The sequence below is a fragment of the Elephantulus edwardii genome, unplaced genomic scaffold (genome assembly GCF_000299155.1).
Source record: "Elephantulus edwardii isolate Elephantulus edwardi_28Jun2011 unplaced genomic scaffold, EleEdw1.0 scaffold00153, whole genome shotgun sequence".
NCBI classification, from domain to species: Eukaryota; Metazoa; Chordata; class Mammalia; order Macroscelidea; family Macroscelididae; genus Elephantulus; species Elephantulus edwardii.
The window spans coordinates 1,729,205-1,745,459 of NW_006399903.1; the positions used below are offsets into that span (position 1 = coordinate 1,729,205).

At 41.5% G+C, this 16,255-nt stretch overlaps 1 protein-coding gene and 1 pseudogene across 1 annotated transcript in view; one reads left to right on the forward strand and one right to left on the reverse strand.

The window, feature by feature from the left end:
- The first annotated feature begins 655 nt into the window (after positions 1 to 655).
- Positions 656 to 2,922, forward strand: LOC102873689 (annotated as a pseudogene).
- Positions 2,923 to 15,650: 12,728 nt separating this feature from the next.
- The window catches only part of DNAH5 (dynein, axonemal, heavy chain 5), a 382,826-nt gene continuing 382,221 nt past the window's right edge, over positions 15,651 to 16,255 (reverse strand). Inside the window, exon 79 of the mRNA XM_006895016.1 lies at positions 15,651 to 15,802. Coding sequence (XP_006895078.1) covers positions 15,651 to 15,802 — 152 coding nt within the window. The remainder of the gene's footprint in view (positions 15,803 to 16,255) is intronic.

The window sequence follows — 16,255 nt, forward strand, 5'->3', positions numbered from 1 at the left end:
CTTCTGCAGCAAGTGCTTCAGGTCCTCCTCAGTGTCAGCAAGCAGGGTTGTGTCATCTGCATCACGCAGATTTTTGATGATTCTCCCACCAATCCTGATGCCACATTCCTCCTCATACATCCCAGCGTCTCGGATGATCTGTTCTGCATATAGATTGAAAAGGCATGGAGACAAATTACATCCCTGACGGACCTTTTGAACCACCCAGTGTCTCCCTGCTCTCTTCTGACAACCACCTCTTGGTCCAAGTGTAGGTTTCGCATTAACACAATCAAATGTTCTGGGATTCCCATTCAGAGTCAGCCATAGCTTGTCGTGATCCACACAGTTAAAAAAGCCTTTGCGGATTTTCCCCCTCCCCTTTTTCTCCCTTTCTGGGTTTGGTTCCTCCCTTTTTTTACCCCTTTCCTCCCTCTTGCCCAGCTCCCTCTCCTCTTCCCACCCTGCTCTCCCGCACCCCCTACCGTGTGCCCCAGGGAAATCCCCACCGAGAAGAGCCTGCCCCCAGAAGCTGCCACTGGAGATGGTGCTGGGCCCCGCTATGGCCCGCGTGAGGTTAGACTTGTTTCTTATATGTGATGCCATTCAAGCACTGGACTCATGGAGGATGAACATTTATTCAGGAGTCCATAAAGGCTGCTGAATTTTGTTGAAGATGTCTAACAGTAACACTACACAGGAGACCCTGGAAATAATGAAAGAATCGGAAAAAAACCTAGTAGAAGAATCTGTAAACAAAAGCAAGTTTTTATCTAAGGCCCCAAGTAAAGAAGAAATTGAAAAAGAAGGTGAAGCTACCAGTTTGCGCCAGGAAACACAGAGGCAGACATCCAACCATGGTCATGCCAGAAAGGGAGCCAAGTCTAATTGCAAGCTGAAGTTGGTACGCAGTCTGGCGGTGTGTGAGGAGTCTTCTGCCCCATTTGCTGATGGATCACTAGAAACCCAGGATATAATTCAGTTGCATATCAGTTGCCCTTCTGACAAATAGGAGGAAAAGTCCACAAAAGATGTCTCTGAAAAGGAAGACAAAGAAAAAAGATAAGGAAAAGATCCCAAGGAAGATGCTGTCCAGAGACTCCAGCCAAGAGTATATGGACTCCACTGGAATAGACCTACATGAATTCCTTGTAAATACACTGAAAAAGAATCCAAAGGACAGAATGATGCTGCTAAAATTGGAACAAGAGATTCTGGACTTTATTAATGACAACAATAACCAGTTCAAGAAGTTCCCTCAGATGACCTCATATCACCGGATGCTGTTACACCGGGTAGCTGCCTGTTTTGGGATGGACCATAATGTTGATCAAACTGGAAAAGCTGTCATCATCAACAAAACCAGTAACACAAGAATTCCTGAACAAAGGTTCTCAGAACATATAAAAGATGAGAAGAATACAGAATTTCAACAGATATTCATTCTCAAGAGAGATGATGCCAGTATGGATTGAGACGATAACCAGATCAGAGTTCCATTGCAGGATGCAAGGAGGGGCAAGTCAATAGAAGAGAGAGAGGAGGAATAGCAAAGGGTCTGAGAGCGAATATTTGCTCGAGAGACTGGCCAGAACGGATATCTAAATGACATGGGGGAGAACCGAGAGGGGCTGAGCCATACTTCAAGCAGCCGCCAGAGCAGCACAGACAGCAAACTCAAAGCCCTGGAGCCCTGGCCCTGGAGCAGTACAGACTCTGATGTCTCTTTCTGGAGCATGCGGCCCCCTGTCACCAAAGCTAGCAGCTTCAGTGGAATCTCTGTCCTCACCTGAGGAGACAGCATTGGAAGCAGTAAAGGTGGCAGTGCAGGAAGGATCCCACAGCAGTACTCACGAGTGTCACCTTCTGGACCAGGTGTGGTGGTCATGCAGTTGAATATCCCTAGTGGACGCCAGGCCCCCCAGAATTTATCTATGGTCCAGTGGAGTCACTGTAAATATTACAGTGTGGACCAGCTGGGGCAGAAGCCTGGAGACCTGTGCAATCTTGAAGGTAGTCCCCAGGCCAACACACAGATGAGCAGCCCTGCCCCATCTCCTACCCAGTCCCCAGCACCCTCTCGTCACCAGCCTCAGCAGTGTCTGCACAGGACTTAGTCCCCTGCCTGTCCTCACACAGTTTCCCCAGCCTGGGGGTACAACACAAGGTGACAGGCACTACTCCCTGTTAGGCCAGCCATTACAGTACAATCTGTCCATCTGCCCTCCTTTGCTCCATGGCCATTCGACTTACACAGTGCACCAGGGTCGGAGTGGATTGAAGCATGGAGATCGGGGCAAAAGACAGGCACTCAAATATGCTTCTATACTGACCTCGGGACAGCTGATGTTGTCTTGGGGTGGGTGCTGGAGGTGACAGATCTCCCAGACGGCATCACTCGTACTGAGGCAAACAAACTCTTCACTCATCTCGCCACGTCTGGTGCCAAGATCCAGTGGCTCAAGGATGCTCAGGGGTTGCCTGGTGGAGGTTAGGGGGACAACAGTGGAACTGTTGAGAATGGCCACCACTCGGACCTTGCTGCCTTAGACACCATCGTGGCTGTATTCCCCAGCCCCCTGGCTGCCCAAAATGCCTCCCTCCGCCTGAACAACTCCGTGAGTCACTTCAGACTTCGAGTGGCCAAAAAGATCTATGACCTGAGGATCCTGGTATGCTGTCAACTCCTGGAGCCTTGTTTGTTGCCAATTCCTTCAGAGCAACTTGAACTTCCTCCTTCATCACCATAGGCTCTTGCTCATATGTTATTTCATGAAATTCCTCTGTGTCAGCCAATTCCTTCTGATGCAGTGATTCTGTGTACTCCTTTCATCTTCTTTTTATACATCCTGGATCATTCAACATTCTACCCAAACGATCCTTAAGTATTGCCACCCATGGCTTAAATTTGTTTTTCAACTCCTTCAGCTTAAGAAACACTAAGCGAGTCTGGCCCATTTGATTTTCTGACTCCAGCTCTCTGCACATTTCATTATAGGATCTTGCTTTGTAGTCCTGGGCTGCCTTTTGAAATTTTCTGTTCAGCTCTTTGATTTCTTGATTTCTTCCTTTAGCTATGGATTCTCAGTGCTCTACTGCAATACTCAGTCTCATCTGACATCCATCTTGGTCTTTCCTTCTTCTTCAGCCTTTGTAATGATCTTTTGCATTCTTCATGGATGATTTTCTTGATATCCACAGAGCTCATTTGTTCTACACTTCTTGGTGCTCAAGGCCTCAAACCCTGTTCCTGAGCTGGTTTTGAAATTCAAGTGGGATAAACTTAAGGTAAAATCTTGGTTCCCATGGACTTGATTTAATTTTCCTCAACTTCAGCTTGGACTTGTATGTGAGTAGTTGGTGGTCTGTCCCACAATCAGATCTGGGCCTAATTTTCATAGCTGATATTGAGCTTCTCCAGCAGTTCTTTCTGCAGATGTAATCAATCTGATTCCTATGCATACCATCAGGTGAGATCCATGTGTATAACCTGCATTTATGTCTCTTTTAAAAATGTGTTCGCAATGAATAAGTCATTGATTGTGCAAAATTCAATCATTCTCTCTCCAGCTCCAGCTTTTGTGACTTGGAGGGAAAGAATCACACTGACAACACTCTGGCACATGGATCAAATCCACCAGCTTCCCCACAGGAGAAAGACAGACAATTCCTTCCCATGAGACTTACTGCCTCCGCCGGAGGGTCAGGTATGGGTAAGTTGTGACTCAACAGTACTCAACAACAATAAACCACAACAAACAAATCTGTCTGGAGAGAAGTAGAGCCAGATGGCTCCACTGAAAGGAGGATGAGAAAGCTTCACATGATGTATTTTAGGTATGTTATTAGGAGGGATTGATTAGTCCCTGGAATCATTCTTGGTGGAGTCAGAAAAAGAGAGGAAAACTCTCGGGATCGACACAGTGTTTGCAAGAACAGGATCAAATTTAGTAAGCACAGGATATTTTAAAAGGCAGGGAGTCAGCAGTATGTGCTGGCTTCCATGTGGAACAGTGGTCTGGAGCAGGCTGATTCTACAGAGGTTTGATCTTGTTTTCAGGTGAGACCTAGGTGCAAGTTTTATCACCCATTGGGAGTAAATTGATTGTATTCTGCTCCCTATTTTAAAAAGGCATTTGGGTCCTAGGGCCTGTGGCTCTTGGGCCTGGTTTTAACTGTTTTTGGTCAAACATTCTTCTAAGTTGCATAGCACTGGTCTGTGCATTGCTGTACAGAAGTAACTCATAGTTGCTGCGATGCTAAACATTGTGACACCGATATGTTAAATTGGATAATGGTTACCCATAGTGGACAGTGTTTTGTGGAGCTTTCCAATTGAAACAAGCTCAGAAGCAGAAGTGGCATCCAATAATGAAATAGCTTGCCTCCGAAAACTCTATGAACTTGGAGAAACAATGAAACGTATACAATTGTTCATGTCTTTCATTCATAAGGTCCCTATGAGTCACCTATGACTTGATGACACTTAAAAACAACAAAAACAACAGTGAGGATAGTGGAGAACTGGGTAGTGTTTTGTTCTGTTGTCAGGGATTCACCATGAGTGTTAACCCAGTAGATAGCATCAAGCTACAAAAGCAAAATAGAAAGTCAGTGAAAAAGCGGAAGATCCTCAATAAGATGCATTGATGCAGCATCTGAAACAACAAGCACAAAGAAAGCAAAGATTGTGAGGAAGAAACAGAACCAGGCAGTCTTTTGTTTTATTGTACATAGGACACTATGATTCTAAAATGACCAAACAGCACCATGCAACAATTGTTAGTAATACATGTTACATGAAATGTTGCAAAATGTAATTTGCTTATGTTATTAGTCCCAGACATTTACTTGCTGGTACAGTACTCAGCTGTGAGGGACCTCTCAAGAGTACTGAAGAGCAACGACATCAGCCTGGAGACTAAGGTGTGCCTGATTCGGTCTATGGCCTTTGCAATTATTGGAGAGTTGGACATTGAACAGGGATGCTGGAAAGAGAATTGATGCCTTTGAGCTGTGGTGCTGGAGAAGAGTGTTGACTATACCATGGGCTGCTAAGAGAACAAACAGGTTTGTCCTAGAGAAAGGGAAGCCAGAATGTTCCTTGCAGTCAAGGATTCTGAAGCTTTGTCTGACGTACTTTGGGCATGTTGCAAGGAGGGACCAGTCCTTGAAAAGGGACATCGTGTTTGGAGAAGAGGGACAGCGCAGGAGAGGAAGACCCTCAAAGAGATGGATCGATTCTGTGAGTGGAGTGTGGGAATGAGTGTGTTTGAGATGGCTAGGTTGGCACAGGAGAGAACGGCATTTAGGGCTCTTGTACATAGGGTCGCTATGAGTCGCAAGCGACTCGATGGCACATAGCAACCACATGAATTACTATTCAAAACACTGCTACATCAGGCTATAAACACAGTTTTTAAAAAGTAAAAAGCTATTCAGCTTAAGTGAAAATGGATTTTAAAATGAAGTGGAAGATTCATGTCATAATCAACACTATTCTGGTGGCTTAGTGGTGAAAAATTTAACACATTAAGTTGGATCACCCATCTTGGGAGTTGGCCAGACAGCTGTGCTCCAAATTTCCTGGAACAGACCATGAGTGTATCCAAGGCTACATCTGTTACTTGAAACCAGTCAACTGGTATCCCACTGATTTCTGGGGCCTTAATTTTTGCCAATGCCCTCAATGCCACTTCCACTTCCTTCTTCATTACCATTGGCTCCTGTTCATATGGTATTTCCTGAAATTCTTCTGTGTCAATAACTTCTTTCTGGTACAGTGACTCTGCATTCCTCCATTTTCATGTGATGCTTTCTGAGTCATTCAATACATTGTCCATAGCATCTTTCAACATTACAACACAAAGCCTAAATTTGTTTTGTTTTTCAGTTCCTTCAAATTGAGAAATGCAGAGCAAGCTCTTCCCTTTTTATTCTCCAATTTCAGCTCTCTGCACATTCCTTTAGAATACTTTGCTTCTTCCTCCTGAGCTGTCCTTTGAAACTGTCTGTTCAGCTCTTTTACTTTGATTTGTTTTCCTTTAGATTTGGCTTTCTGACATCCCAGTGCAATCTTTAAAGTCTCTTCTGACATTCATTTCAGTTATTTTCTTTCTCCTCTGTTTTGTAATGACCTTGTGCTTTCTTCATGGATGATATCACTCCACAACTCATCTGGTCTTCTATCATTGGTGTTCAATCCCTCAAACCTATTCTTGAGATGGTAATGAAATGCCAATGGAATTGATTCAAAATTATATTTGGTTCCTATGAACTTATTTTAATTTTCTTCAACCTCAATTTTAACTTGCATATAAGTAACTGACCAAGAGGCTGTAGTGTGACTGGAGCAGGGGATCACTGCATAGTTTGGAATTGGGAAGGAGTGTGTTAGGGATGTATCCTGTCTCCATACCTGTTCAATCTATATGATGAGCAAATTATCCGAGAAGCTGGTTTCCATGAAGAGGAGTGTGGCATCAGGATTGGAGAGAAACTCATCAATAACCTGTGTTATGTAGGTGACACAACCTTGCTTGCTGAAAGTGAGGAGTATCTAAAACACTTGTTGCAAAAAATCAAGGAATGATGCCTTCAGTATGGATTGCATCTCAATATAAAAAAAATTCAGTAGGCCATGTCATTATGGATGAAGAGGAGATTAAAGCTGTAAACACCTTCATCTTGCTTGGATCCACAATTAAGACCTCTGGTATAATTTTAGTTAGGAAATAAGGAGACCTGTTGCAATGGGAAAATCTGCAGTTACAGGCCTTTCCAAATTATTGTAGAGTAGTGATATCCGTTTGAGGACTAAGGTTCATCTGACTCAGTCTTCCTAATTACTAGCTCAGCATCTGAGACCTTGACAATGAAGAAGGATTACAGAAAAACGACTGATGCCTTTGAGCTGTGGCATTGGATAATAGCATTGAATAGCCCATGGATGGCCAAGAAAACAAATAGATATGTCTTGGAGAGGGTGCACCCAGAGCGCTCTTTGCAGACAAGAATGATGAGGCTTCGCCTAACATCCTTTGGGTATAGTTCTAGGAGGTGCTATTCCCAGAAGAAGGACATGATGTTGGGAAGGATGGAGGGTTGACGAAGAGGAGGAAGATATTCAACCAGGTGGATTGACAAGGTGACTGCTACAATGGGCTCGTGTGTGTTAGGAAATGTGAGAACGGTGCAGGACACGACTGATTTCAGATCTTTTGTTCATAGGGTCGCTATGAGCTGTACTTGACTCAATGATACCTAACAACAACGATAAGGAGATGCTCTGCCAAACCCCAAGGACCACATTTCAGATGCTCTGTGGGAGAAAGATGGACAATCTCCTCCCACGTGATTAACGGCCTCTGAAAATCTGCTGGATGGTCAGCAATGAGTTGGATCCAGCTTTGGTGACCAATCTATGGACTGCCAAAGTAAAACAAAGCTGTATTCACTTTGGGAGCACATACACTAAAATTGAAATGATACAGAGAAAAGTGGCATGATCCCAGCACAAGGATGACATGAAATTCGTGAAGCATTCCATATGTTTTTTGGCAAGAGGACAAAAAAAATGTAAAACAAATCTATCTTGGAGGAAGAGTAAACAGGATGTTCATCAAGGATGGTGAAACTTCATCTCATATACTCTGGGTATGTTATCGGGAGGAACCAGGTTTTGGGGAAAATATGTATTGGAAAAGGTGGAGAGTCACCAAAAAAGAGGAAGACCCTCAAAAGGACGGATTGATAGAGTGATGATAACAATTGGCTCAAGCGTGGGAAGTATCCTGAGGATGGCACAGGACAGGACAGTGTTCTGAGGTGTTTTACAAAGGGTTGCTATGAGCTGCAGTCTATCTACTTAACAGCATTTAACAACAGTTGCTTACAATTCAATTGCACTATTTCTATGTTTCTGAAATCAACTTAGAAAAAATCCCCACTAGCTCAAATGCATTCACTTTATTTGTTTCATGTATTAATGCCTCATCCTTATCTAGAAACCAATATGAGCTAAATTATGTATTCTGCTTTTTTCTACAAAAGAATATTGTTCAATTTTTAGCATGGGAAAAAGAAATTAATAATACAAAATACAAACAAAATTAAATGAAAGTGGGCTAAAGCAAATACGGAAATATTCATTTGCTATCTTCTCCTGTTAATGCTCAATTTTCTGAGATCTAGTACAGTTTAAGAAAACAATTGAACTTATAGCAATATGTATTTTAGGCTCCTTTATTTGGAGTCCTGATAGTGCATTAGTTAAAGCACTGGACTTCTAACTAAAATATCAGCAGTTCTAGTTCTCTGGAGAAAAGGATGAGGCAGACTGCTTAGTGAGTTTTATTCTGTCCTGCAACGATGAGTTCTAATCAGCTGAATTGTAGTAGTTTTGGCTGTGGGGTTTGTACTCTTTGGCTTAGGTGTTGTGTTTATGGTTGGGTTTTTTAAATTTATGTTCCTTAGGGTCTAATAATAATAATAATAATAAGTCCTAGAAAATAAATGTGAAAAACAGCAATTTACCATTTTCCAGAGACACTAAAAACATTTTCATAATTTGTTAGAACAGCAAAAAGTTTCATGCAAAAATCACTTTTCAAATGATAAAGCACTAAAGTATGTTATAAGCTTCTTTTGTTATGGGTCTCTTAGGATTTGCTTTGAGTATTTGCATAAATAAATTATAAATGGTTACATGAAAGCTCACTGCACCAAACAAGGTGAAATTAACAGGGTGAATGCTAAGCTGTGTTGAGCAGTGATTCAGAGTGTTCAACACCAGCTATAGCACAGGTTTTATTTTATAATCCTTCAGAAAGCTCTCTATCCCACAACTTGCCATGGAGCCTCTCAAGTGTCCTTCATTACTTCATCTCTCTCCTTCCTCAAATCCTCAGAATGAACACCAATGTTGCTTGCTGAAAGTCAACCCCTGTACAAAGTATTAGGGGAAACTTAGTTGGCTCTCTAGGCAAGTCTTTCAGTTATTAGATTTAAGATGAATGCTATGCATATTAGCCTAAGTGAAGCAATAAATGAAGAGAGGCATTGTGGTAGTCATAAAGTATTACTAGAACAAGGGTAGGGAGCTCTGGGTGCCTAGTTAATAAGAAATTTTTTTGCAAACTAAAGGCAGGGAGTTCAGATCCACCAGTCACCTGATCCACAGGAGAATGGTGGGAAATCTCCTCCCCTGTGCTGTTGTAAGGTGCTGTTGAATTGAGTACAACACACAGCAACCTTATGAACAGGGTGAAACCACACCCATCTTGTGCCATCCTCACATCTCCAACACGCTTGATCCCATTGCAGCAGTCATTGTGTCAATCCACCTGGTTGAAGGTCTTCCATTCCTTCGCTGTCCTTCCACCTTCTCAAGCTTAATGTCCCTCCCTCTCCAGTGAATAGCCTCTCCTTGCAAAATGCCCAAAGCATGTGAGATTAAGCTTCATCATCTTTGCCTCCAAGGCACATTCTGGAGACACTTTTTCCAAGACATATCTATTTGTTCTTTTGGCAGTCCATGGGATATCCAACACTCTCCTCCAACTCTTCTCCAGGGCATCAATTCTCCTTCTATTATATTTTGTCACTTTCCAGCTCTCAGATGCATAGCAAGTGACTGAAAAGACCATGGTCTGAATCAAGGACACCTTCGTTCTCAAATTAACATCAGCTTCTGAAAACCTCTGGGTGGTCATCTATGAGTCAGTTCCAAGTAAATGTCACAGAAAAACAGGAGAGAAAAACAAAGCATCTTTTTACTAATATAGCTTATTTATATCCTCACCATGCAAAAAGAAGAAGCTATAATGTACAAGTCAGTGAAAAGTGCCTCACACTTAATTATCTCACAAAGTAACAGAAGGACGAACGAGGCTTGCAACCTTGCCTCTGCAGCCACTCAACATAAAAGCAAACTTGGAAACAACTAAGCTTGCCACAAATCCAGGGACTTGAGAATGTAAATTGGCTCCTGAATTAGAAGAAGACACAAGGAAACATAGGAAGAATATTGATTTTATAGTTGATCGTTCATGAGGGAAAGTGCATGGGCAATTAAAAAAAAAGGGAAGGAGCACAAACTAAACATTTTAAAAAATTATGCCTTTAAGAAAAAAAAGCACATGAACATATATATTATTCTTTTATCATTACTGAAGAGTTTTTTTCCAGAAACTACAGTGTCAGCACACACTACAGTGTCTTACTTTATGTAATACTGCATCTTTGGTGAAAAGTTTGCCGCTAAAAGGATACTGTTGGTGTTGTCTATTTTGCTGCTGTCAAATAAATCTTCAAGTGACTTACTCTAAAACAGGGTTTGTTCCATCATGTTCCTTAATCTTGAATCCTTGGCAACAAGATTTTTTTTCCATCATAAAGACCATTTCATGAATTAAAGGTATTCCTCTCTCCAGTATCTTAGGAACTCATAATCTCCATAAACCATTGCTCTGTGGTTGGTAGCAACCATGACAAGGCTTGAAATGAGATTCAGAAAGTGGCTGTCATGAGCCTCCATTCCCAGCTGGGTTTCCCTGTCACTTCTTAAGGCAATGTGTTCCCTCCTTCCCTGTAGGGCACAAGATGTCAGTCCCCTGCTCACTGGGGGCCAGAGATGTTCTTTCCTCCTTCACATCTAAATTTAGATGTCACCTTCTCTCAGAACATTTACCTACGATCCAATCAAATCAGCAGGGAAGAGCATTCCAAGTAAAGATGCTGTTCAAGGACACTTGGTTCTGGACCTGCTGCTTCTTAAGAGGACATGGCCCTGCTGGGGCTGGGCTGATCTAATGTTTGCCAGCATTCCCAAGCACAATCACAAAATTACAAGACTTTGATATTTTCAAATTATTTGGTTAAAAAGAGTGGTAAGTGCATTTATTTCTGGATGGTATGAAGTATGTCAGAGACGATGAGGTTGGCTCAGGACAGTGCATGGTTCAGAGCCATTGTTCGTAGTATCACTATGTGTTGTGATCAATTCAATGACACATAACAATAATACTAAAAGAGCCCTGGTGACACAGTGGTTAAGTGCTAGCTAGCTATCAAAGTGTCTGTAGCTGGCACTCACCAGCTACTGGATGAGGAGAAAGGTGGGACAATCTGCTTTTGTCAATATTATAAGCTTGGGAACTCAATGGGGTGGTCATTCTTCTCTGTCTTAGAGGGTTAATATGAGTCAGAATCAACTTTGTAGCAATGAATTTGTGGATTTTAGCTTAGTGTGGCTCTATCTGTTAAGCTGTTGTTGTTTGTTATTGTTAGATGTCATTAAGATAACTACAGCTTTTACTAACACTATGAACAACAGATATGAACATTGTTTTATACTATGTCTAACAATGTTCCTTTATTATTCGTAGAACTTTTTGAATACCTGGTATTTTAGAAGTGGATGGCCAATTCCTGCAGTTTGGTCAGTCTTAGTCCAAAATTCTATTTAAATCTGTCCACGATGGGTGACCACACTGAAATTTGAAATACTGATGGTATAGCTTCCTGCAGCACTGCAACCTGCAAGTCATCCCTGCACAGCAAACTGACAGACAAGTGCTGTTCTCATAAGAGCGACTGTTAATGTGGTGGTGGTGTTATTTCCTGTCAAGCTGTGACTCATAGAGACCCTATAAGCCATGGATCTGAACCTTACCTTATCTTGAGACCTATATAAGTGCCATAGTCTCTCTTCTACTTACAAATGGAATATATTATTTTTCTTAATGATGCATAAGCCTCAGTTGTTTACATACCGGAAAGATAGTTTATTTTCTCTTTTCCACTTTGTAAACTCTGTTAGAAGCTGTAGTGGGCTTTGTTTTGTTCTGTTTTGGTTTTTTCTTGACTGGTACAGAACAGTGCCTAACATACTAAAAAAAGAAAACAAACCCAACCCCATGAAGTCAGTTCAGACTCATAGCAACTCTCCACCATCTAAGTTAGCAGTCCAACATGTAACACACTACTCCACCATGGCTCTTTGCCTGACACTCAACCTGAAAACAAAACAAAACCCAACCAAAAATTCATTGCCACTCAATTGGAAGTCACAGATAGCTGGCCTCTCATGTGTTTTCAGGAGTTTGTAAATTGTACAAGAGAAGACTGCCCAGAATTCATACTGCCACATTTAGGTTAGCAGTCCAACTGCTTGTAGACTATAGCTGACAAAGTGAATGTCAGATGTTGTTGTTATTGTGTCGCTGAGTCACCCGAGACTCATAGCAACTCTATGTGCATCATCTCTGAAGCCTGCCCTGTCCTGAGCCAGTCTCACTGACTCTTGACACCTGTCCTCATTGCCCCAGTTACTGTATCAAGCCATCTCCTCCAGGGTCTTCCTCTTCTGCACTGGTTTTCCACCCTTCCAAGCATGATGTCCTCTCCAAAGACTGGTCTCTCCTGGCCACATGCCCAAAGTATGTGAGATGGAGCTTCAAAATCCTAGCCTTCAAGGAGAAACTTGGTTTCACCCTCTCCAAGGCACAGTTATTTGTTTTCTTGGTGGTCCATGTTATGTTCAAGACTCTTCTCCATCAGCACAACTTGAAGGCATAGAAACATTTAATAAATCCCTATAAATACAAATGAAAGGTCGCTCTATCACTCTGAACTACTCTGTAATGATCTACAGGGTTAACAATTATTACTCACCAAAAGCGTTGTGGGAGAGCTCTTTGGGGAGATGGGCTCTGAAAACTTGATGGAGGTTCAGCTATGAGTTGGTTCTGATTCAACGCTACACAACAACAACACATTAACTAAGATCATGAGGATGGTACAAGACCAGGTGGTGTTTAATTCTGATTATAAATGGTCTCAATGAATCAGTGGCAAGTCAACACTAAGTTGTTGTTGATTGCTGTCAAGTAGAGCATGACTCATAGTGACCCTATGAACAAAAGACCTGAAGCCTTTCTATGACTATAGTAGTTTCTCAAAGTTCATAGAGTTTCCAGAGGCATGTTGTTTAGGAAGTGGAAGCCACTGGGTAACATCACTCAGCAACGGCACCAGATCCACCTTGATATTTTATTTACATCAAAAGGCATCCTGTGCTTACCCCATCAGCCACCAGGCCCAGTGACTTGGTAAACCCTTGCCTCAGGTTCAGGAGAATATAGAGCCCTCTTTGAGGATAAGGAGCTAGTCTGTGGGGAGAGCTGTGATTTATCATTGCTTCAGAGACATTCCCTGATGAATTAGCTCTCAAAGTTCCTGTTCCTATGGCATGTTTTTCAACTTTGGATCTCCAAGTTTCATGTATTTATGCCAACACACTCTGCAACTGCAAAATTATATGAATTATAGATAAACATTCACTTATGAAAGCTTATTTCTAGATAAATTCCATGGCAGTTAAGCAGTTCTGGTGATGTAATATTTAAGCATGCAATTGCTAATCTAAAGGTTCAAACATACCGATGAGCTTCATAGACAAAAGACCTGAAAAAAGAAAACCCTCCTGGGGCATACTGATATGCATGTGGGGTCACCAAGAGTCAAAAATGGACTCAATACCATCTAATCACAATGACAGCTATCCTTTGTCACTAAAAACCAATCACAATGAAGATATTTACCAATTTTTAATTAATTTTTCCCATTTTTCCATTGTCGTTTGTTCCTCAAGATAAAATATATGCTTCACACAATTCACACAAACCAGTGGAAATATTAATTCATACGCAAAGAAGCTTGTTCAAATGAAAACAGGAGTGTTGATGAGGGCAGGGGCCACATGAGCTACTCAAAACTAAGTGAGAATAAGCAAAATAATGACATCCATTACTCAGATTAATGTAGGAAGGACACACACTTGTGTACAGATGGTTATTTAAATAAAAGTCTGCTTTTTTCCCCCTCTCCTTCTTGCGAACCATTGAATCAGATCCGACTGGCACAGGAGGAGACTGCCCCCATCTCATCTCCAGCAGAGGATCTGGTGGATTCGAACAGCATGCCTTTGAGATTGTAGTGCAGTTTCTTGCCATTAGGCCACCAGAGCTCCCAATACAACTCTTCTGTTACCAACAGAAACTACCAGTTGTGTCGACCTAAAGCTAACCAAATGCTTGTGAATCACAATTCTAATTTAATTCTGACCAAGTGTTCAGTCAAGATATTCTTTTTCAAACACTTTATCATTTAAAACGAGAATTTAAATAAAATTAGAATAAAAGGAAAGATTTCTTTAGATAATATTTTTTTTTATTAACAGCAGTCCATGTGACATTTCCACCCATCACCTAAGACTTGTATCTTTCTTCTCTTTCCTTCCAGTCATTACATTCCCCACCACCCCACTGTTTGCCATGCTAACACAACTCTGGCTTTTTTCATGTTGTCTGCTAGCCTTTGTCAATATGTAAGCACATTTTACAGTCATAATCAGAGTGTTATCAATATTATCTTTGATAGAGCTTCCAACTTCATCTTGCACATAACATTATGTATGAGTCACTCTCCTTTACTGAAACATCCCATGTTGGCTTTCCTGGCTGCCAACTGTCTCTTACTTTGCTTAAACACAGTCTTACTTTTGATCATCTAGATTATTTCTGTTTTGTGGGGTTTTTTTTTCGAGTATGAAAACATTTTTACACACAATGTGTTTTCATGCTGGTGGATTGCTTCCTTAGCATAAATTTGTAGGAGAGAAAATAAAGACCAAATCAAGTGAACGTTTGCATGACTTTCTGTCAAAGTTTTCTTGTTTTACAGAATGCTCGGGTCAATTTCCATTGCTCCAGCAATTCATGGAGAAGACCTGGTGGATCTAGGGTTAAGTGTTCCACTGTTAACCAAGAGATTGTCAGTTCAAATACACTCAGGAGTTCCTGGGAAGAGAAGACTGAGCTCTCTTTCCCACGAAGATTACAGAGTCTAGAAAACCCCATGGTTTTCTACTCGGACCAGGAGGGGTCATTGTTAGTTGGAATCTATTAAAAGGAGACAACAACAGTAATTTGTGAGTGTATCCATTTTAAAAAGACCACCTGACAATTCAAATACACCTTCAACTTTCCTTTTATTCTAAGGAGTAAAAATTAGTATCTCATTACTAATGACCAGTGGAGTTGGACATTATTCTAAATTTAATCTATACATATGTGTGACTTGCTTCTTAACTTTCTCAACTCATTCTTGCAATTTTTTTAAGAAATACCTTTTTAATTGGCTGCTTGAATCACTGAGAAGAACTCTGTTAACTTGACCTAGATGCAAAAAGGTAATAGAAGCAAAATCAGCACAAACTTTCCCCTGTTATCTCAGAGAACTTGGCTGTCATCAAAACCACCCAGATAATCATATTGTTTCCAGGAAATACTGTCAGCTGAGCCCAGCCAGTGATCAGGATTCCAGGAATAAGAAAATATATCTATTAGGGAGTTGACGTTTGGATTTCGTCAGAAAGTGGGAATTTTTTATTATTTTAAGTCACTAGACAACTTCTTAACAATTACAGTGACAGGCAACTCTTGATGAAAGAGGTTAAATGCCAGCATGTCTAACAAGAGTTGAAGGAAGTAACATAAATTGTTAATTCTCAAGCAACCTAATAGAACACCAAGTGGAAGGGAAGTCTTGAACATGGGAATGCTGCATTTTCCTTTCCAAACTACTTGGGGGAAAGGTGAGTCACTGCATTACTTCACGTCGCAGAGGAGGGCCACCCCACGGAGCACCCAGTGTTCAGGGGGCTGGGTGGTCTTGAGCTCTACAGGAGCAATGTAGTTCAAGTCCGTTCGGACGGGCTTCTTGTAGATGGGGCAGGAGTAAAGGCGAGGGTCTCTTGGAGCTGAAACACATTCGCAAAAGAAAGGAACTCAGTGAATTTCCAATGTGAGCCCGCAGTCCAAACACATAACAGAAGTAAGGTTGTGCATGTTGGAAATCGCTTGATAAAAGATGTGTTTGGTAAGAAAGACAAAACAGAATTAGCAAATATTCTCTTAAGTCCAGCAACCTGCAGAGGTACCAGTCACAGATAGGTTTCCAGGGGGGATGTGGTAGAAAAAAAATATTTTACACGAATCCGGGCTCCGTTTAATCAGAGCAAAAATCCAGACGTACTGGTATCGAGTAGAATCCTACATGGAAACTAAACGTGTCATAAAACAGAACTGATTACGGCATTGAAGTCTATGGGGGAGAGAATAGTTTAAAAGTATTATATTTTAGGGCATTATGTTTATCGTAGGAGTACGCAATGAGGGTTGCAGAGTGGATTATATTTGGGGTTGGGGGTGGG